This window comes from Terrapene carolina, unplaced genomic scaffold, assembly GCF_002925995.2.
Source record: "Terrapene carolina triunguis isolate 2854851 unplaced genomic scaffold, T_m_triunguis-2.0 Scaffold629, whole genome shotgun sequence".
In the NCBI taxonomy this organism is placed as follows: Eukaryota; Metazoa; Chordata; order Testudines; family Emydidae; genus Terrapene; species Terrapene triunguis.
The window spans coordinates 11,224,337-11,247,050 of record NW_020664980.1 but is presented as its reverse complement, the minus strand read 5'-3'; the positions used below and the strand labels follow the sequence as shown (position 1 = coordinate 11,247,050).

Genomic DNA, 22,714 nt, shown 5'->3' with positions numbered 1-22,714 from the left:
CCCCCCCCCTTTCTCCTCCCTCTCTACCCCCAGCTCCCTCTTGCCCACCCCTGCTTTCCCTCCATCTCTACCCCAGCCTCCCATCCCCCTCCGTCTCCACCCCCTGCTCCCCCACCGCGCCCCGCCCCCTCTCTGCTCTGTCCCCGCTCCCCCGCCTTCCAGCCCTTCCCTCCACCGCCCGCCTCTTGCTTCCCTTCTCAGCCCCCTCCCGCTGCACGTGACCCTAGGGGCGGCGGCGCGCGCGCGCGCTGCTGCACCTGTCAGTCAGCGCGTCACTTCCGCCAGTCGCCGCCGCCGCCGCTAATCCGTTGGGGACCCTACTAGCCGAGGAGCTCCAGCTACGGAGGGGCCCGCGGGTCAGATTGTGTCGGGGCTGGACTGCTGCTTCGTGCTCGGCAGCAGCTGTAGCTCTGGGAGGAGGAAAAGCCGAGAAGAGCGGCGGGGCCCACACCGGACCCCGGGGTAGAAAGAGGCGGAGGAACCTGCTGCTGCTGAGAACGGCGGGGAGGGAAAGTCATCACCTGGCAACGGTGAGGGGACCGGCCCCGCGCATGCGCCGCTGCCAGGGTCTGAGGGGCGGGGGGCTGTGGCGAGGTCAGGTGGGGGGAGGGGTAGAACCGAGTTCTGTTTGGAACCTGCCCGAGGAGCTCCTCAGGTCCACGGCCTAGTATAAACTCGACCAAATCCGGGGGTGGGGGTGGCTGAAATGCAGCTTCTTTATACCTTGGCCCTTGGGGGAAGTTCTGCTGAGCTTCAGGAGCCTTCTGGAAGCAGCCCGTGGGGGTCATGTCACTTCCTTCTTTCTCAGCACTAATTTTTTCTCAGCCAAGGTTAGAGAAGCGCCGAGGACGGTTTGGGCTTGGCCTCGGGGAGAAGGCAGAGAATTTAAGCTGTGTTGGATGTTTGTTCTGCTGTGGGACGTCTGTTTCCCTAGTCACCGTGTACGGCCTTCATACTTCAAGCCAGCACTGACAGGCAGCAGAGGCTTCTTGCCTTCTTCACCAAGACAGCCTTTGGAGCTGGGTCCCTCCAGCCCACAACAGATCAGCCCTGTGAAGGAACTTAGGTTGCATTTGAGTTCAAAACTAGGCAAATCAGGGACTTACACTGATTAAGTTGGTACTGGATAGATCTGGGCTCTGTGGCTGTAGTGCCTAAGTCTTCTATGGGCTCTGAGGCCTCATCAGCACTGAGACTTGTTTTGGCGATTTAAGTCTTCTAGTCTGATGCTAAATTCAGCTTCGAAGGAACATGTCAGTGTGGGTCCTTCATTGGTACTGAGAGCTCCCTAGGGAGTTAAACTTATTACTAAGGCCTGGTTAAAAATTAGATCAACCTATCTATGTTGCTTAGGGCTGTAAAGAAATTTCTCACCCTGACCGCTTAGTTGGGTTGATCTAACCCTCCGTGCAGATGCGACTAAGTCAATGGAAGAATTTTTCTATTGACCTAGCTACTGCCTCTTGGAGAGATGGATTAACTACATTGATAAAAAAAACTCCTTCTGTCAATGTAGGAAGCATCTATACTATGATATAGTGTCACCGCTGCAGCACTGTAGCTGATTCACTGTAGTATCTGTAATGGAGATGTGCCCCAAGTAGGCACATCTTGGTACCAAAGTGCTGTGTTCCTTTTGGAATGAGTTGATATTCGTGGCCCCTCAATGGTAGCATGTTCCTCTGTGGTAGGGAAGTCAGCGCTGCAACATAAAGCTGTTGGTGCAAGGTCATCTTTATTTCAGTTTCCTCAGCCTTTGGGGGGCGGGGGGGAAAGTATGTTGTATTGAAAATATTTTGACACTGCTTGTAAGCACAAGGGAAAGAGAGTGTAGTGGCTGGAAATTAAATATACTACAATACATAATGAGGTTTGTTTAGTACTACTGTTCCTTGGCTACATTCAGCCCCTTCTGTGTATAGAAAGTGAAACTGAACTTATTAAATCTAGCTGTTAAGTTTTACTTTATATTTCTGAGAAGTACTCAAGGATGGAACATATGACAAAAAAATGAAGGGCATCCAAATGCTGGTAAACTTTAAACAGGATGATTTTTAGAGCAATTAAGGTGGTGGGAGGTGAGGATAGCAGACCCCTACAGCAAATGTTCCATAAAAGGTAATCATATTTGCCAATACTCCGAAAGAAAGCAAATACCTTTTGTCCTTTGGAATATGGAGAATTCTTGTTTATTTAGCTACTTCATATTTTCTTTTCTGGTTGTCTTAGATACCCAGTAATAATTTACTGTTCTTACTTTTGGTTGCACATCAATATTTTTGATAATACCAAGATTCTCCTGCTGACTATGAATGACAGATTAGACATTCTGGTCCACCTGCTTGGATTTTTACTGAGATTTTGGTGGTTTTCAATAAGTATATTTAACAAATCCTCAGACACCCTAATTTAAGGGTGCATTGTTTCTTGTTGGGCAAGTCCCTTTCTGATACCAAGCAGGAAGATTTACTTCTACTTGCATTAATATTTTGAAAAAGAGAAGTAGCAAAGCTCTGGTGTATGAATGTGTCTTCCTTACCCATCTCTGGAAAGTTTGCTTAGTCTTTTTTAGGAATAGCAATAAATAGAGCATGGTCTGAATAGTTTTCTGGTGTCTGGCAGGGGAGATAATTTTAAAATAAACTAAAACCCAGGATCTGAAGCCCTCTGGATTTTGTACCTACCAATCTTGGCAGTCTTTCCAAAACAAAAGGCATTAGGCAAAGTCTTGGATTTTTTAAAGGCATCTGAAGACTTCCATTAAGATGTTTTGGTGATATCAAATCCCTAATCTGCTTAAACAAGTTTTATTTAGAATAATGCTGAAAATAAGTGTCATTTGTACCTTTTGAGATACATAGTTCTGAGAGGAAGGTCAGTGGCATGATGCCCAGGAGCACTGAGATAACTTGTGCTGGCTTGCCTGCTTATAAGCATGAATGGTGCAACTGATATGTTTTGTTTTCCAGGATCTTCTACTATTTCTGATGTATAGTGAATAGTGCAAGACATATATTTGAAATATGGCTTATTAAAAAACTCAAGTTATTGGAGAATTCTGCAGCAGATTTTAGTAAATTCTGACACAACCATTGCATCAGAGAACATACAGTATAAACCACTCCCTAGTTTTACACTGTAATAGTCAATGTTAAATGGAAAAAATCCAGGATTCATCCTGACTTAAAAATTTCGTCTGCATAAGTATTTTTGTCCCCCTCAATACTCTGGGCTGTGCAACAATGGTAGAAACAGAAATTTAAAAAAACTACATTTCACAGTGGAAGTACTGAAAAGATAAGCTATCCATCCTGCCAAAAACAGATATTTGAAATTTAAATGGGGATTCTTCATGTCTTTAACATCAGTGCAAGCTGTACTAGTCAGGCAAAAAGTGATTTGTGTACTTTCATAATATCTGTTTTAAGTAAATGACTTTCCTGAAAATCTAAGCTTCACACCCCTCTTTTAAGGCAATCTAGAAAAAATAATGAAAATTCATTAGAACAGACACAAAATCTGTTCCTCCAGTCTTGACACGATTGCAAGAATAGAAGTAACACATTTTATAGTCTCATGAAATAAAGTTTTACATATCCTGGACAAGTGAATGAGTAGAGTTTGTGTTTCTTATAGAAAACAAAGTGGCAGAAGTATGCCTTGCACTTGGAACAGAAGGTGGGAAGGCTTGGTGATCCTTAGTTCCTTTGGGAGTTCATTCCTCTTTGAATACACAACCTTTTGAAGAGCTACCTTTGGGTCACAAGCCTCCGTCTGAGGCTCATTGAAAGGGCAGCGCAAACTCCCATCCTGTGGGTGGATAGAATTTTTCAAAATTGAAGGTGTGAAAGGGGAGTGAGTCTGGTAATCCTTTTTCTGAAAAGGAAGCTGTGGATGTGAAGAAGAGAGATCCGTACGAAATGACAAACTATTTAAATTCTACACGTAACACCAAATAACCTTTGCTGCCAGCTAAACACCTGGCTAAAAGAAATAATTAGTAACTCACTATTGGAGGGTGAGAGAAATTATTTCTTGCAAGGCTGCTAAATGTTTGGATTGTGAGGAAAGAAAGTGATGATAACTGAAAAAATGGGCGTACCATTTTAGAATCAGTTATGTTTTTGCTGGCCACTCTAGGGATGGATGCTGTTCTTTAGAAACTTATTTTATTTAATGCTTATGCAAGCCTTTTGAACAATTGATATTCCCCTCTGCTCACATGTTTGTTTATTTATATATATATATATTTTGAGGAATGTGAAGGGATATGGTAGGGGGTGGTTTTTTTGTATGCTGTTCTAATAGTGATCTGCTGAATAATCTGTGTTTGTAATTTTTCATGCTGAAGTTGGAATCCAACCTAGAATCTAAGTATTATTTCACTTTGTGAGAAGCTAGCTAACCTTTTGCAACCCCTCTTTGTGCCTGTTTCTCACTGAACATGTCGTTCTGCACATTTCAACACATTTTCTTTTAAAAGAATGGTATAGCGTATTCCTTGGTAGAATTAGGGATTAGTTTTGATTTCTGGAATATATTCTTGATCTATTGCTGGTAATTGAATCTGAGTTGACCAGACTTTCACACTGCTCTGAGAATACATAAAGATCAAATCACAGATTTATATTTCAGTGCAACTTCTATTATATATTTTCTTTGGAGTGCAGTTAGAATATAGTTTCTACAATACTGTATGTCATATCAGTTTCATAAAGAGATAAATGCATTAGAACCTGGGTACAATGAGTACATCCTTTATTTTCAGTGTGTGGGAGGAGCAGTGTAATGCTAGAAGTGTGCAGTATTTTGTAGTTGTCTCTAGGTCTGCTTTCTGGCTGTAGCCAAATAAGGAGCCTTATTGTGATATGGTAATTAATAGCTATTCTCTTTTTAATTTATGATTCCTCACCCGTGTATGCATAAAGGGTTCTAGTCTCTTCTTTGGGTATTCTGGGTATTTGTCTTAAGTACAGAATATGTGTTGGAAGGGAGAAAAATTTAATTTAAACTATAATTATTGCATCACATTTAAATTCTTGTCACTACAGTAAAGTTTATGGCCCTGCTCCTGCAAACTATACATGGGCAGGTGGCCTAATCAGAGCCCCATTTAATTCTATTAAATATAAGAATGTGTTGGTCAGGTTAATTACTTGCAAACAGCAATTGTAAAGATTTTAACGGTGATCATTCTATCCTACAAGCTTCTCTGCTCATACAGATTCCCTTTCCATTCCACCTTTCCCTGCAGTGTATTAATTAAAACTTTACTGCATGTGTGTTTGATTACATAATGTAATACTTGGACAAAATAAAGCTAAACGTATTGTGATTGAAGTGGCAGCTGGTTTGTTTCCCCTTCTGCCCCACTTCCTATACTGTATCTGCTTTTCTTTCTTGCTTGGGTGTAGGACTTTACATTTAATGAGTATCCAGTCTGTCATTGCCTGAGACCCTCACTGCTCTAATCTTTCCAGGTCGCTTTCAGTTTGATTATGTCATCCTGTGTATTTGTTACCCTTTCAGTTTTAGTGATGTTTGTAAATTTGGTTGTGGTTGAAGTTGCATTAAGAAATGCTGAACCACAAGGCTCATTGGCAGTTGTTCGTTCCTTTGCAGCAGCTCAAATAGACATAGCTGTGGAATGGAATTCTGTATGAACAGTACATGCATGCACGTTCAAAACTTTCTGGGACTGTAGGACCACCTTTTTGTTTCAAATGGTCATCACCATAATAGAGGCAGTCTGCCTGTCGCAAGTGGACCAAGCACCGCATTTTGTGAAGCATTGAGTTCACGTGTGTTTTTGTTCACCTATCTGAGAGGGGGGGAAATAGAGACAAATCTCTATAATGGGATAACATTATTTATAATTATAAGTGCATTATGTACTTGCATTATTTGCCTTTTGGGGGGTGAGGGGAAGCTATGTGAAATAACTTGATTTCTGAACAGGAATCAGTCTGTAGCAGTTACAATAATTGTTAAACAGTCTTGTTTACAGAATGTGAATCTCTTTCATTGCATCGCTCTACTGATATTTTCTTTCTGTTAATATATTAGTTACTCAATTGTGCGTTTTTTATAATGCCATTACATTTATTAGGTCTGTATTATCTGATGGGGGTGGTAAGTACAGGTGCTTGTTTTATGGAGTGCTGTTTTTCATTATTGTAGGGCAAGTAAGACAAACATAATTAGCTCCTACACAAGATACAAAAGGCTTTTTATTTATTAACTAGTGGCTGTTAGGAATGAGATGTGATCTGTGCTAGCAGGAAGTTTCTTTACATTTCTGCACATGAGCATTGGCAGCAGCTGAGGGAGAGAATCTGGCAGTGTTTAGTGGTGTGTGTAAAGCAGAAAGCAAGAGACCTCCACTTTTGTTTTCTGGTATATGTGGTGGTTTAATTCATTTTTATTGAAAAAATAAAATTACATGGGAATCTTGTTTTTAAGTTGCTGAGATATGCTGTTAAAATTCCTCTGGATTTGAGCTAGTAAGTGAATAAAATGATGTCTTTAATATATTAGTGAGCATATTTTCAAAGAATGATTGATTTTTAGTGGTGCTTGGACTAGTCTTTAACAGATTAACAGATTGCAGTGTTTCATCGGTGTATTCTTTGTAAAATGATTGTAAAATTGCAACCTAGTGCTTACGTTTAAATCAAATCTGTCGGTATTGGTTTTGTTTTTTACTAAGTTTACAAATAGAATAGACAACCGTACAATAAGTATTTGAGATAAGACTTGTACATTTTTCTAAATTTTGAGTGTAATTACTGTAAGCAGTGCTTACCTTTAATGATAGCCACTAGAGGTTGTGGCAGTGTTGATTAAGACCTGTTTTTGTTTGATTTGTGAAGAAAATGTAATACGGATTCTTCCTCTTAAAATCAAATGACTGTAGACTGAATTGTAAAGAGGAGAAAATACATATAGAAACACTCACCATCATTAGTCTGTTTTTTGTCTACTGTTTTAAAAATTAATTCCAAACAAGTATTACATAATACTTTTATTAATATGTTGTTTAAAAAACTGGTTGGTTGTGGTTGCGATGCAATTGTTCCATTAAATTTCTTCCCTATACTGACATAAGTGCCAATTTGGCTTATTCTAAGAGTCACTATGGGAATGCTATTTTTATTTCTGACAAGTACATCATTCTAACAAAATATTCTGTGTTTATATTTGTTTTGTTATAATACTAGAAGGCTTAAGTACTTTCTGAGGCTGTCTGGTTATGCAGGAAAAACTCATGGCAGCGTAATCTGGTGTTTGGGGTCATTCAGTAGAAATCTAGTCTTGTGTATATATCAATACTAAGTTTATAATGAAAGAACAAGCACTGTCGATATTTCTAGTTCTTTTGATGATGTGCAAAATTGCTGAGGCTTGTTTCCTTACAGCCTATGTATTTAAGTTAACTAGTTAGATAAGGAACATGTGAGTTAAATAATCATCAGGTTAGGGACAGAGCGAGAAATGAAATGTTAGTATCTTTTTGATAAGGCAGTCATTTCTGATTAAGCTATAAAAATCATCTCACGAACCTACACATTAGACTTTGTACCACTGCTTGTCTCAGATCATCACAAATTTAATAAATCAGTTCTTAAAATAGACCAAACGGTTAGATCTACAACTATAATTGAACACAAGCCTTTAATTGGAGACCTGTTAACTCAGTTTTACACTAGTATCTACTGGTGATGTGTCATAAACTGCAAATAGGAAATAGTTACAATATACTATCCGCTCTTATATAGCGCTTTTCATCTTTAGATCTCAAAATGCTTTAAAAAGATCAGTAAGTAACATAACTTATTATTCAGTTCTCAAACACAGAATCAACAATAAAATGTTCTTACCTTCTTATGCACTTGAAGTTCATTTAAAAAGCATTATTTCATTGGTGGGTGTGGAATACTTGTAATTCTGTTGCCAAGATAAGCAAATGCCATTAAGATTACAAAAACCAAGGCTTGTAATGCTGTTTCCCTAGCCGACATTGTGAAGTATTCACTCACCATAAAAGGAATATAACATACAAATAGATAAAAGTCAAGAAGTTCAAAGTACAGAATGAAACGCACACTTTCACCCTAATGTGTAGCTGATATGATATTGTAGCTGATATATTTAATGTGACTTACTGTTTTTTCATCTCTCTAATACTGTAATATTCTATAATACTTGGTCATGTCAGGATGAATCTTTCTATTTTATATGATTAAGTGAAACTTTAGCATTTTTGGGTGATTTATATAAAACCTATCCTCACAATATAGAAAATATTCTGGATTTGGAGAAAACCCCACATTTGTTTTTTCACTAAAACACACCCTAACAGGTTTTTAGTGTGTCATTCTGAAGTATTTGCATTTACCCTTTTTGAAGAGGACGTAATTCCATTTTATTTCTAATATATGGGATGAGGTGAAAATGTCAGGGTACTATTGGTTCCTAATCCACAGTGGCACTCTTGCTAGTGTCAGTGGGACGTTTGCCCAAAAATCAAGGGTGAAATTTGTGTGGTAACTACATTTTTAGTTACTGGTTTGTTCAGTATCTTGTCCCTTGGCATCCCTTAACGGGAAATGTGTTTCATCTTTAGGATCACAGCTACTTTTTTCCCTTCATCTTTATCTTTCTTCCCTTCAACTCCTAATTTCTCCCTTCTCCATCTGAACTGTGAAAATGATTGGGAATTAAATAATACAGGCATTTAAAGCGTAATTTTTAGGCTCTGGGGTCAACACCCTGATATGATCAATGGAGGGCAAGGGAGTTAACACTTCTGGGTTGTTGTTTCAGGTTGTCCACATATTCAAAAAGGCAATATTGCATTAACTTATTCTGGTGGTTCCCAAAAGTTATTGCTTCATGTACCACCTTCTTAAAAAAAATGATGTTTGAAGGTATGACAAGCAAACTTCTCTTTTTAGTGCACATTTACTTTAGGTCTTCACAGACTTATTCTATGTATTTCCAGACTTTAGGCTTCCTTAGGCATTTATTTTACTATAAAATGTTTGATTATAAAGTCCTTTTTTAAACATCTCTGGTTTTTAGACAGTGCATCAAAAAGAAACACAATGAAGCAGACATCATTATTTGTCTTTTGTATTATTCAAATTACAAGAAACAAGTGTCATAGATGACATCTTGATATATCTTGGTATGTAGCTGAGCTGCATTCGTAGCTTGATTTTTTTTTTTTTAACTTGGCTAATTTTAAATTTGAGGTTCCTACTCCTTCTTATCTAGATTATTGTTGAACACAAACCAAAGTTCACTTTGCTTCCTGTTTTACAAAATTTAAATAAAGAAAAATACAAAACATTTTGAGTAGCTCGGGGGGGGGGGGGAGAAGGAGGAGGAAGTGCCATTAAAGGGGGGGGTGGGGTGTGTGTGTAAAAGGGCCAGTGGGCCTTTGGGGGAGTGGGGACTCTGCTGAAAGTGCGGGACTTTACTTGGGCATCAGGCAGCTCCACTCCAGGAGGTCTCTTGCTGCCCATCAGTTCCTGTCCTGGATGTCTGCACTGCTAGGAAAACTACACAGGGGCTCCTCCTTCTGGGAACAGGTTTCAGAGTGGTAGCCGTGTTAGTCTGTATCCACAAAAAGAACGAGGAGTACTTGTGGCACCTTAGAGACTAACAAATTTATTTGGGCATAAGCTTTCGTGGGCTAAAACACACTTCATCAGATGCATGCAGTGGAAAATACAGTAGGAAGATATATACAGAGAACATGAAAAAATGGGACTACAAGCCATCAGGAACAGTATCCCCAATAATGTCATGGTAAACCTGGTGGCTGAACTTTGTGACTTTGTCCTTACACACAACTATTTCACATTTGGGGACAATATATACTTTCCAGTCAGCGGCACCGCATGGCCCCCCAGTAAGCCAACATTTTTATGGCTGACTTCGCTCTTGTCCCTTAACACCTTTACTCGTGCTACATTGATGACATCTTCATCATCTGGACCCATAGAAAAGAAGCCCTTGAGGAATTCCACCATGATTTCAACAATTTCCATCCCACCATCAACCTCAGCCTGGACCAGTCCACACAAGAGATCCTCTTCCTGGACACTACAGTGCTAATAAGCGATGATCACATAAACACCACCCTATACTGGAAACCTTCTGACCATTATACTTACCTACATGCTTCCAGCTTTCATCCAGACCACATCACACGATCCATTGTCTACAGCAGTGGTTCTCAAACTTTTGTACTGGTGACCCCTTTCACATTGCAAGCCTCTGAGTGCGACCCCCGCCCCCATGTAAATTAAAAACACTTTTTTGTATATTTAACAACATTATAAATGCTGGAGTCAAAGCAGGGGTTGTGGTCGAGGCTGACAGTTCATGACCCCCCCATGTAATAACCTCACGACCCCCTCAGGGGTCCCAACCCCCAGTTTGAGAACCCCTGGTCTACAGCCAAGCTCTAAGATACAACCGCATTTGCTCCAATCCCTCAGACAGAGACAAACACCTACAAGATCTCTATCAAGCATTCTTAAAACTACAATACCCACCTACTGAAGTGAAGAAACAGATTTGACAGAGCTAGAAGAGAACCCAGAAGTCACCTACTATAGGACAGGCCCAACAAAGAAAGTAACAGAACGCCACTAGCCATAACCTGCAGTCCCCAACTAAAACCTCTCCAGCGCATCATCAAGGATCTACAACCTATCCTGAAGGACGATCCCTCACTCTCACAGATCTTGGGAGACAGGCCAGTCCTCCCTTACAGACAGCCCCTCAACCTGAAGCAAATACTCACCAGCAACCACACAACAAAAACACTAACCCAGGAACCTATCCTTGCAACAAAGCCCATTGCCAACTCTGTCCACATATGTTTTCAAGGGACACCATCATAGGACATAATCACATCAGCCACACCATCAGGGGCTCATTCACCTGCACATTTACCAATGCGATATATGCCAGCAATGCCCCTCTGCCAGGTACATTGGCCAAACCGGACAGTCTCTACGGAAAAGAATAAATGGACACAAATCAGATGTCAAGAATTATAACATTCAAAAACCAGTCGGAGAACACTTCAACCTATCTGGACATTCAATTACAGACCTAAAAGTCACAATTCTTCAACAAAAAAACTTCAAAACCAGATTCCAACGAGCAACTGCAGAACTGGAATTAATTTGCAAACTGGACACCATTAAATTAGGCTTGAATAAAGACTGGGAGTGGATGGGTCATTACACAAACTAAAAACTATTTCCCCATGCTAATTTTTCCCCTGCTGTTACTCACAGCTTCTGTTTGAAATGAGCCATCCTGATTATCACTAAAAAAAGTTTTCTCCTGCAGATAATAGCCCACCTTAATGGATTAGTCTCATTAGAGTTGGTATGGCAACCCCCATTTTTTCATGTTCTGTGTGTGTGTGTGTATTCCTACTGTATTTTCCACTGTATGCATCCGATGAAGTGGGTTTTAGCTCATGAAAGCTTATGCCCAAATAAATTTGTTAGTCTCTAAGGTGCCACAAGGACTCCTCATTCTTTTTCCTCCTTGGAAGAGACTCAAATTGCAGCCAGCCAGTTGCTCTGCTGCTTGAAGAACCAGGTGTGTCTCCTTAGTTCTGTTGCCACATTTTTATTCACTGTGACACCCCCTGTCCTAGCTTCACTGTGGAGTTAGGGGGTGTGCATGGGGAATTCCCTTGTCTCCCAGCCCTGCAGGGGCCAGGCTGCAGCCTCTGTAGTGCAGAGGGAGCTCCTGCTCTGCAGCAGCTTCCTGTGTGGGGGCCCTTTGATCTCGGGGCTGCCTGCAACCAGACATTTTTCAGCCACTTTGAACTGGGCTTGCAGCCGTTGGTTGTTTCCGATGGCGTGATATGGAACTTTGGGAGTTCACCTCAGTATCTTGAACTATGCAGCTTGATGGAAAGTGAAGGCTAGGCCTAGCAGAAAGCCTGCCATCTGTGTGCCTCTTGAGAGTACAGCACCCATCTGCGCTGCCGCCGTGCATAACACACTGCAAGTGTTGTTCATTATGGCCTAAAGTGGCCAGGAGAGAGTGCATTTTGCTTCGCAGGCATTTTCTGGCATGCTGCAGTGCATGCGACAACTGTTCTTTTGAAATGGAAAGATTTTTTTTATTTTTTTTAAGAGCTTTTAGCATAGCACTTGCAACAAGCTTACATCACTGGTGGTACATGTAGTCCAGTTTGGGAACCTTGGATTATTCTCTGTTCACTTTGGAAAGTTTTTTCTTCACAATCATGGAGGCTATATTTTTTTTTTTTTTTTTTTTTTTTTTTAAAGGAAAGCTTAGTTTCTAAAGAGCCTGAATATCCTGTGGGCTACATAAATATATCAGTTGGGCCAGATTAGGTTTGTGAGATATGGGTGTATTGTCTCATTGTACTCCACTGTCTGTCTGTCCATCTGTTGTGTCTCGTCTTACATTTTAAACTCTTTGGGGCAGGACTATCTGTTTTCTGTGTTTGTACATCACCTAGTATATTGAGGTTCTGGTCTGGGGCTCCTAGGTGCTATGAAAGTAGACATACATGATTCATGAATTTAACATACTTGAAAATTTAACACTGAAACACTCTATTCTCATAGACTCATAGACTCATAGACTTTAAGGTCAGAAGGGACCATTATGGTCATCTAGTCTGACCTCCTGCATGATGCAGGCCACAAAAGCTGGCCCACCCAATTTCCCTTATCCCTGCTGTTGAAGTCTCCAGATCGTGATTTAAAGACTTCAAGTCGCAGAGAATCCTCCAGCTTGAGACCCCTGCCCTATGCTGCGGAGGAAGGCAAAAAACCTCCAGGGCCTCTGCCAATTTACCCTGGAGGAAAATTCCTTCCCGACCCCAAATATGGCGATCAGTAGAACCCCGAGCATACAGGCAAGATTCTCCAGCCGGACCCACATTTTACCAGCGATGGCACGTTATTGCCTAATTGACTAAAATCACGTTATCCCATCAAACCATTCCCTCCATAAACTTATCTAGCCTAATCTTGAAGCCAGAGAGGTCTTTCGCCCCCACCGTTTCCCTCGGAAGGCTGTTCCAGAATTTCACCCCTCTGACGGTTAGAAACCTTCGTCTAATTTCAAGCCTAAACTTCCCCACGGCCAGTTTATATCCATTCGTTCTCGTGTCCACATTAGTACTGAGCTGAAATAATTCCTCTCCCTCCCTGGTATTTATCCCCTTGATATATTTAAAGAGAGCAATCATATCCCCCCTCAGCCTCCTTTTGGTTAGGCTAAACAAACCGAGCTCCTCGAGTCTCCTTTCATAGGAAAGGTTTTCCATTCCTCGGATCATCCTAGTGGCCCTTCTCTGTACCCGTTCCAGTTTGAGTTCGTCCTTTTTAAACATGGGAGACCAGAACTGCACACAGTACTCCAAATGAGGTCTCACCAGCGCCTTGTATAACGGAAGCAGCACCTCCTTGTCCCTACTAGAAATACCTCGCCTAATGCATCCCAAGATCGCATTAGCTTTTTTCACAGCCACGTCACATTGCCGGCTCATAGTCATCCTGCGATCAACCAGGACTCCGAGGTCCTTCTCCTCCTCAGTCACTTCCAACCGATGCGTCCCCAGCTTATAACTAAAATTCTTGTTCGTCATCCCTAAATGCATCACCTTACACTTCTCACTATTAAATCTCATCCTATTATTATTACTCCAATTTACAAGGTCATCCAAGTCACCCTGCAGAATATCCCGATCCTTTTCCGAATTGGCAATGCCTCCCAACTTCGTGTCATCCGCAAACTTTATAAGCCCACTCCTACATTCGGTTCCAAGGTCAGTAATAAATAGATTAAATAAAATCGGGCCCAAAACCGAACCTTGAGGAACCCCACTGGTGACCTCCCTCCAACCTGACAGTTCACCTTTCAGTACTACCCGCTGCAGTCTCCCCTTTAACCAGTTCTTTATCCACTTCTGGATTTTTATATCGATCCCCATCTTTTCCAATTTAACCAATAATTCCTCATGCGGTACCGTATCAAACGCTTTACTAAAATCGAGGTATATTAGATCCACCGCATTTCCTTTATCTAGAAGGTCTGTTACCTTCTCAAAGAAGGAGATCAGGTTGGTTTGGCACGATCTGCCTTTCGTAAACCCATGTTGTAATCTGTCCCAATTGCCATTCACCTCAAGGTCCTTAACTACTTTCTCCTTCAAAAGTTTTTCCAAGACCTTGTATACTACAGATGTTAAACTAACAGGCCTGTAGTTACCCGGGTCACTTTTTTTCCCCTTCTTGAAAATAGGAACCACATTAGCTATTTTCCAGTCCAACGGTACCACCCCTGAGTTTACAGATGCATTAAAAATTATCGCTAAGGGGCTCGCAATTTCTCGCGCCAGTTCCTTCAATATTCTAGGATGAAGATCATCCGGTCCGCCCGTTTTAGTCCCGTTTAGCTGGTGAAGTTTGAAAGGAAAAAACTTTGAAAGGAAAATGAGGAGAACATCAAGATAATTTCTAATTACTTAATTTATTCATAATAAGAATCTTGAAGCCTGCAAGGGAAAAGGAATGGGTGCAGTCATTGGTGATTGAGAAAGAGAAGGCAGTGCCTGGGGTTGTGAGCTGATAGGGGACTTGATTTGCTAGAATCTCCTGGAACATGGACAGAGAATGTGATAGTATGGTTCTCTATAAAGCTAGATTTCTCATAATAATTTTTAGACTTCTTTGTCAAAAGCACTAGATGATGGTTCATGATTGTAACTTAAGTAAATTTGGAAGCTATTGATCAGTATTGCAAACAGGTAACTAGCATTTAATTAACAAACACCGGTGTTGCAGTCTGAATCTTTTTATGGATTTATCCAACACAACATGCTTGGTAGGAAATGAGAAAATTGAATGGACTTGAGAAATTATCGGTTTTCATTACTTTACTGTAAAATATTAGCATTTTTAAGAGTTGCTAAGTAGCAAGGCAGAAGGGATTTGTGCTCATTTCATAGAGCCAGAAAACTTATTTCCTCTGAGTCTTCAAGACATGTCACATTGGATAAAACTTTGTTTATTGAAATGTAGCAGAGAATATTGATCCTTTTTGATGGCTCTAAAATTGAGATAAGTTGTCTTTGCCAGCTTCGTAATCATCATTGGAACATAACCCTGGTAGTGGATGTTCCTCTCCCAGGCCTTCGGCAACTCTTTATCAGCTTCATTCAGGAGCAACCTCTGTTTGTCTTGGCCACCTAAAAAATGACAAATAAAATTGTGATTAGAACTTAAAAGTAAAGGTCTGAACATGAGAAAAATGTAGCCTTGGTTTATATTAACATCACTTTCAGTGTTGCACAAAATGGGCAATATAAAGAGATGATTGAAGCTTTGTCCTGGATATATTTTTCCAAACTTGCTTAAACTTGCATGATTACCATTAGCTGCTGCAAGTGATAAAATAGAGGAAAAGGAAGAACGTATAAGAATCAGCATTGATAGTTCAAAGATGGTTGGCTGAACAGGAGAAATGGCTAGATCATTCCTAAAGGTATTCATCCATACAGGAGAAAATGCATTCTCACTTTACCATTACTGATTTTACACCTGAAAAGGAGTACTGCAGAATATTTTGTCTAAGCTGATGATGTTGTCTAAGAATTCAGAGAGAACTATGACCGGGAGAAACAACAAGGAGTCCTTGTGGCACCTTAGAGACGAACAAATTTATTTGGGCATAAGCTTTCGTGGGCTAGAACAGCCCACCAAAGCTTATGCCCAAATAAATTTGTTCGTCTCTAAGGTGCCACAAAGACTCCTCATTGTTTTTGCTGATACAGACTAACAAGGCTATCACTCTGAAACCTATGACCAGGAGGACTGTCGTTTGCTCAGACAACAAAAATGGAACGCAAAAGTTGAGAGATTCTCAGATACAGTCATCTGAAACTCCTGATTCTTCATTTCATTTCTTATTTTTTTGAGAAAGAAATGCCACCTAACACAGCTTTAAAGTATGCTGAAATTTTAAAACTGCTTCCATAACTATCCTCACCTTCTTGGTTGGTTGACTGAAAAAGGATTGATAGTCCATGTTCCCAATTACGTTTGGTAGAACTCAGGTGATAGTGTCTTTACATATGTATGTTTTCATCCATCTACCATATCTGTTGAAATTTACATGGAGAAGAAGGAAGACTGATCAGAACATACATTTTACACAACAATAGAGATTTTACAAACAACCACTAAATTTACAAAAGTAATCAAGAGTTTTTGTAAGGATTTGATACATTACAGGTGGATGACACTACTGTAACTGTCTTGGTGGAAATCTGGCTTGAGCTAATTAATTACTAAGAACTGCATAAGGACAGAATTAAAAATGATTCGTAAAATTATAGAGCCTTTCCATTATGTAGTAATATGACTGACCCCCTAACAATTTCAGAGGTTAATCCCAGAACTGTAAGAAGAGACTGAAGCATGGCTGTGGGAACATAATCTGAAGTTTCCTTTCTTCTTTACTAGTACACCTCTACCCCGATATAACGCGACCCAATATAACACGAATTTGGATATAACGCGGTAAAGCAGTGCTCCGGGGGGGGACGGGACTGCGCACTCCGGTGGATCAAAGCAAGTTCAGTATAACGCAGTTTCACCTATAACGCGGTAAGATTTTTTGGCTCCCGAGGACAGCGTTATATCAAGGTAGAGGTGTATTCAGAATTAAAGATCCAGTCTTCCACCCCAAATCTAGCTTTACAAAAGGAAAAGTTCTAGAAGAAAAATCATGGGGGGAGGACAGTCAATTCAGTATTAATCAAGCATAGTTTTTAACATATTTGGATTGTTCTAGTTGAAATTTCATAATGGATTGGGGGCTGGAAAAGTGAATAAATTGGTGAAACTGTGTCTGGGTTGAAGATAGAAAAAACAAAACTGTGAGACTGTATTTAGTAGGCTGGGGACTTAATTGTGTTCTTACAGAATTGCAAGCTTTTCATTGTAGACAATGTGTACTTTATATTTGAGGAATGCTTATAATGTGCATTGCGTAGTGGTTTTTGTTTCATTTCATATTCAGTGACATTTTTCACTGGGTTTTTATTGTGTTTTTTGCTAGTGGCTTTTTTTTCTGTTTGGGGAAAATTACAGTAACATTGCCACATTTTACAAAATATTCCTTTTGTGCACATTACATATGAACTAAGCTGTGAATAGTTTACCATGAACAGGAATAACCACATTGTGCTGAAGGTAAACATTCTTCATTTAGCAAATGCATGGCAACTTCTATAACTTCAAATGGTCACCTAATGTATTGTTGTTTATTCCATTACGACTTTGGGGGGGGGAGGGGGAAAATGTGCCTTTAAAGAAGTCCTTTAATATGAATTTACTTATATAGTGATAATATCTTTATATGGATAACACTTCTTAAGGGGAAAAAAAAGTTCTTAACCTGTGTAACTTGGCATTTAAAAATGTCCATAAAGTACTTACTTGGTAAAGGATCATTGTTGAGTGGACTGCTTTTCAAACATTTTCATATTATTTGAGTTAAAGTGGAAAGGAACTTTTTGAGCTGGCTTTCAGAAACACACATTCACATGGTGATATAAGGAGATGTGTGCAGAGCTTGGAAAATCTGCTCGTTAGTGGTGCGTGGGGAACTTTCCCTGGTGAATGAAGGTGCTGAAGCCATCAGTTTCTGTAGTGCTAAGCTTCCATTTAAAAATATTCCCCTAGCCTATCTACTTTAGAGAATCTACTTTATTGCAAATTGAAACTTATGTTTCTGAAGTTAGACAGCTCCAGCATCTCTGCTGCTGCTCGTTGCTTTGCTAAATACCAACAGAGTAAAATTATCCAGACCTGTTGGTTCACTGTCAAGAATCATGATGCAGTCAAGCTGCTGCTTGGGAAAGCTGAACAGCAGCAGAGACAGACTTTAAAAGAAAAAAGGTTCATAAAATGAAGGCTATAGGAGTAGAATAGTGGAGGACCCTGATCTTTCCCCAGCAGCTAAGAAGCAGAGGTGGGGGGTGGGAAGAAGGGTTGACTGCCTTCCCCTTTTAGAAGGTGGAGGCAAGTGGAGATTTAAATGCATGAAAACTACTAGCCAGAAGCAGATCTGAAAGATGGACTTTCTAAGCATGGGTATAAAGCCTCACTTTTCCAAGCAGTGGGCAGAGTGGGCTGGATGTCTTTCAATGCATTGTCCTTGTACCTAGGTGGTCTGTGCTCACTAATCCTGTTTTTCATATTTACTTCGGCTGGTAGGTTTAGTCCTCCAGCTAGGAGGTGTCTGGCACATCTGTAATGCTCACTGCGTCCATATTGTCTCTGGTTACTTGTGCTGATTATTAAAACTAAGGTAGCACGTGATTAAGCTTCGATTAACTACTGTGTGAACAAACTGGATTATGCATATCTGTTGTGTGTTGCTGCGTGTGAGCCAGGTTGGTGGAAGCATGAAGTTGGTTCTTAAAAGTCACATTTGTTTTATCTTGATCCTGAGAATCTTTCCAAACTAATATTTGGACTTGCAAGTATTTTAAAAAAATTAAAACTTTAAGGACCTTACAATATTTTTCATATTTTTAGATTAACTGCTGAAGTACTGATCGAATTCTGCTCTTCTTCAATGAGGAACTACCGGCTGATCTTCTGCCATAATCTCAAACAACCGTAAATGACAAAAGAATGCTTGGTCAGTGAGGGCAGCTGGCGTAGAAAATATTTTTTAAACTTGGGTGTTTAAGTACTCTGAGGTAAGTTTCCTTACACTGCTATTAACAGTCTTGCTTTTTAAAAATTGAAGTAGGAAAGTTTGTGGATTCTGATCTGCCTGGTGCGTTACAGTTTGACAATCCACTCATAAAATAAGGATAATCCACTTGCATGTAAAACATACTTTTAATAATAGTCTGTACATATAGTATTTTCCAATGGGCACTTGAGTGGCCACCTGAGTCTAACCGAGCATATTTTTTTCTTTTGCTATTCTTTCTCCAGAAGAGGGCAACTTCCTCTGTTATAACAAAAGTAGCTTATTTTGAGGCAACTCTGAAACAATAGTATGCACCTATTTTATATACATCTTTCCCAGTACTTTTTAGTGTTCTTTTAAGACACCATCCTTCTGTGCCTTATTGGTCAAGGACTCAACTAAAGGAGTTGGATCAGTAGCTGCTTCTTAGGATTGAATTACACTGCCTCCACAACATTTTCAATCCCTGTTAGATCACTAGTGGAGCAAAGATCAGCAAGCAACAACTGGTTTTCTGCATGGTAGGAAGAATGCTACCACTAGGTCATTGGTCAACCTGAGAGATCTTTTTCATGGGAATTTTCAGTAAAAATATTTTGAGAGCGAGACAGGCATTAAAAGTTTATTTAGAAATTGGTTTAAACATTAAAGCCTTTTGCAAATACATTTCATGGAAGCTGAGTTGCATAGGCTGCGGTGTCTTCAGATTCCGTAGAAGTTCTGGTGGTATTGCAGCTGTAGAACACCAGATTTTAGCTTTTCATATAGCTCCATCTTGCATAGTTATGTTGACAGAACAAAACTAGACAAGACTATTTTATACTGGCAGGTTTTGGTAGTCTCGTCCAGCTGTGTTCCTCTTCATCAGGTTTGGTGCATGGAAGTTCAATTTAATACACTCAGAAAATTCTCTGCGGTGGATTGTCCAAAGCTTACGAACAAACTTAGTTAGAAATAGGGTGGGGAAAATCAGACTTAATCTAAAGCAAGTTGGACATTACTTGAATAATTGTCCAGTAACTGGAATTTTCCTGAATGTCAACCAGCTTTGCTGCTGATTTATCTGATTTGATTAAAACATATCTACAGAAATTAAGGATCAAGAGGAACAATCTCCATATGTTCTACTGTGCTTGGATCAATGATCCTAATGAAAATGTTTCATACTTGTGATCCAACAGAGGTTGGAAAGTATTTAAATTCTAATGAATGTACTTATATGTAAAATATCAGTGTCTCATTTTCTTAGTCTTCTAGTCCCATCGTAAACATTTTCTTAGTTTTAATTCCTTTCATTTGACAGAAAAGACAGCTTTGATTTTTGGCTGCAAAAAGATATGAGGAAGAGCTCCTCCCCTTCCTTGAGTAACTGCAACTCTGTTCTAGCTAACAAAATATTTGGAATTCCACTTGATGAGCTGCAGCAAGAAGGGCAACCAGACAATGAGGTTCCATTCATAGTCCGCCACGTTGTGGACTATATTGAGGAACATGGTATGTATTTATCCTCTATATTTTAAATGAGGAACACGTCTTAATTGGTTTTAATTAGCATTACTGTTTTTGTATTTTATTCTGGCCTTGAGAAACTATTATGGTTTCATGGGTCAAACTTTTTTTTAGTTTCTAATTTCCGTGTTGTATGTGTTTCACTCCTTTACTTCTGCAGTTACATTTGATTGAATTCATAGTATTTAGAAAAAATGGTAACCAACCAAGTACAGTACTTTGTAGGAAATTATCTTTTTGGGCTGGAGAATGTTTTATCTGGCTATTGTACTTTCAAATAAGGTACACGCATGTTTGGGTGTTGGTTTTCAGAGAAATTTTACAAAATAACTTGCTTTGCCATTCTCTTGTAAAATGCATGTGTTTAATCATGAATCTACAATTATCAATTGTAATTCATAAAAATGATGGATTTATAGTAAACATCAGATAAAACAAGAGTTGGGACTGAATTTATTTTTGCAACTTTCTACTGATTTAGGAGGTCTGGAACAAGAAGGACTTTTTCAAGTCAATGGGAATGCTGAGACAGTGGAGTGGCTTCGGAAAAGATATGATAATGGAGAAGACGTGGACTTGGTTAAAGAAGCAGATGTACCCTCAGCTATTAGCCTTCTTAGATTTTTTCTTCAAGAACTTCCAGAGCCGGTGATCCCAGGCAGCTTGCATATTCATTTGATGCAACTTTCTCAAGGTAATGAGAATTATTTTGAATAGGATTTGGGTGGTAGCAAGTGGCTTTAAGGCATCATTCAGTAAATCAAGAGGTTTAAGTGATTTCTAAGATTTTTTCTTTAGTGTTCTATATGTATATCAATACACTTTTATTTTGTATGTAATTCTCCTTTCCAAGTAAATAGGCTCTGTTCAAATAACTATTTATGGGCTGAGAGATGGAATTCACCAATTGCTTGCAGGCAGACAGTTAAGCAGCCACATAATCTTCATATCAACCTTTTTCCAAGCCCCCCCCATCATCCTGTGCATGGATTTCTGGGATGTTGGATATGTAAGTTTGGACAGGGCTACTGAATCCAAACAGCCCACTCCATCATGATCAATTTAGAATCAGGATGGAACCCTTTTCTCTTCTCCCCATCCCTGCTTCCTTCCCACTGATTGCATGGGGTTTGACCACGCTCCTGATTTAGGGCTTTAGTGACAAGGAGGTGGAGTCTTCAGCAGACGCTCTTGAGTGGGAATTTTACCTTTTTAGTGTATTCTTCAGTTACATTCCATTCCCGTAGAAGATGTGGTGGTCAGCATGTAACGGCTAATTTTATTTTATGTCCATCATAGAACCCTTTTTGTTCCAATTGCCACCTATATTTGCCACCTTTTTTAATTCCCAAATTTTGTCCATATGTATTCACTCTCCTGGGTCTTGGCCTTTGCTGTGTTGTGTAGTGTTGGAGGAGTTAATTCATAACTTGACTAGTAAAAGCTTTTGTCTTGCAGCACTGCTATTAGTAACACATTGTGCGTTCCTCAAAGGGTATATAGGCATAGTTGTACCACACCTTGTAACGTAACTGGTGTTTCTATAGTTCCCAATGTCATCTGTAGGAGTTTGACGTGATTTCTCACTGTTGTTTATCCTTGTTCTTTTCTAGTGTGATTTTTTTTTTTCTTTTGTAAGTTTGTTATGTATTCTGTTAGGGTAAATTAATTTAAGTTTCCATGTTTGAGTTTAATGCTATGACAAGCGTAGGCTTGACAGCTTTCATGGCAGAAGCCCTATTGGTTTATAGTGGGATACAGCGTGGGGCAGGGTTTTAGGTCAAGTTTCCCAGCACTGTTCTGCCACCGTGTATTAATGCTGAAGGGTGAGAAGGTAGTTCAGTTTCCATGCCTATTTAGATGATACCTTCACTAAAACGTTGAACATACATTGGTTATCTGGATAGCTGGTTAATAGAAACTGCACACCAATTCATTTCTTATAGGATGCCAGTATCCCTGAGATGATCATAACTTTTGGCTACTAACAATCTGGGTCAGATTTGAATGGATGTCCTAAAGATGAGGCACCTATATACCATTCCTTTGAACAACAGTCCCATAGTAATAATGAGAAACTGAGGTGGACAGCAGTAGACTAAATTTTATTTTTACAATGACTGCTATTTTGTGTCAATGTGTTAGCTAATCTGGTGAAGTGAGAGATTAGCATAGTGGTGAATCACATGATTTGGGAAGACTTGAGATATACCTTGTGGATTCTTATTTAATTTTATTTATTTATATTTTTGCAAAAGAAGATTCCATAACAAAGCATTGTTAAGTCACAGGGGAAAGATTAGTGGCTATAGTTCTGTTATCTAATACAGCTGTCCATCCCAGTTTCTCATTGTTTCTCTAACAGAGTTGAAACTCTTTTCCCCTCCCCTCCCCCCCGCCCCCCTGCTCC

At 39.8% G+C, this 22,714-nt stretch overlaps 1 protein-coding gene across 2 annotated transcripts in view; it reads left to right on the top strand.

Annotated features, from left to right (window-relative positions):
- The first annotated feature begins 293 nt into the window (after positions 1-293).
- FAM13B (family with sequence similarity 13 member B) overlaps positions 294-22,714 on the top strand; it is an 81,291-nt gene continuing 58,870 nt past the window's right edge. For both annotated transcript variants that reach the window (XM_024202103.1, XM_024202101.1), the window contains exons 1-4: positions 294-530; positions 18,630-18,796; positions 20,099-20,289; positions 20,786-20,998. In XM_024202103.1, coding sequence (XP_024057871.1) covers positions 20,133-20,289; positions 20,786-20,998 — 370 coding nt within the window. In that variant the 5' untranslated portion in view covers positions 294-530; positions 18,630-18,796; positions 20,099-20,132. The remainder of the gene's footprint in view (positions 531-18,629; positions 18,797-20,098; positions 20,290-20,785; positions 20,999-22,714) is intronic.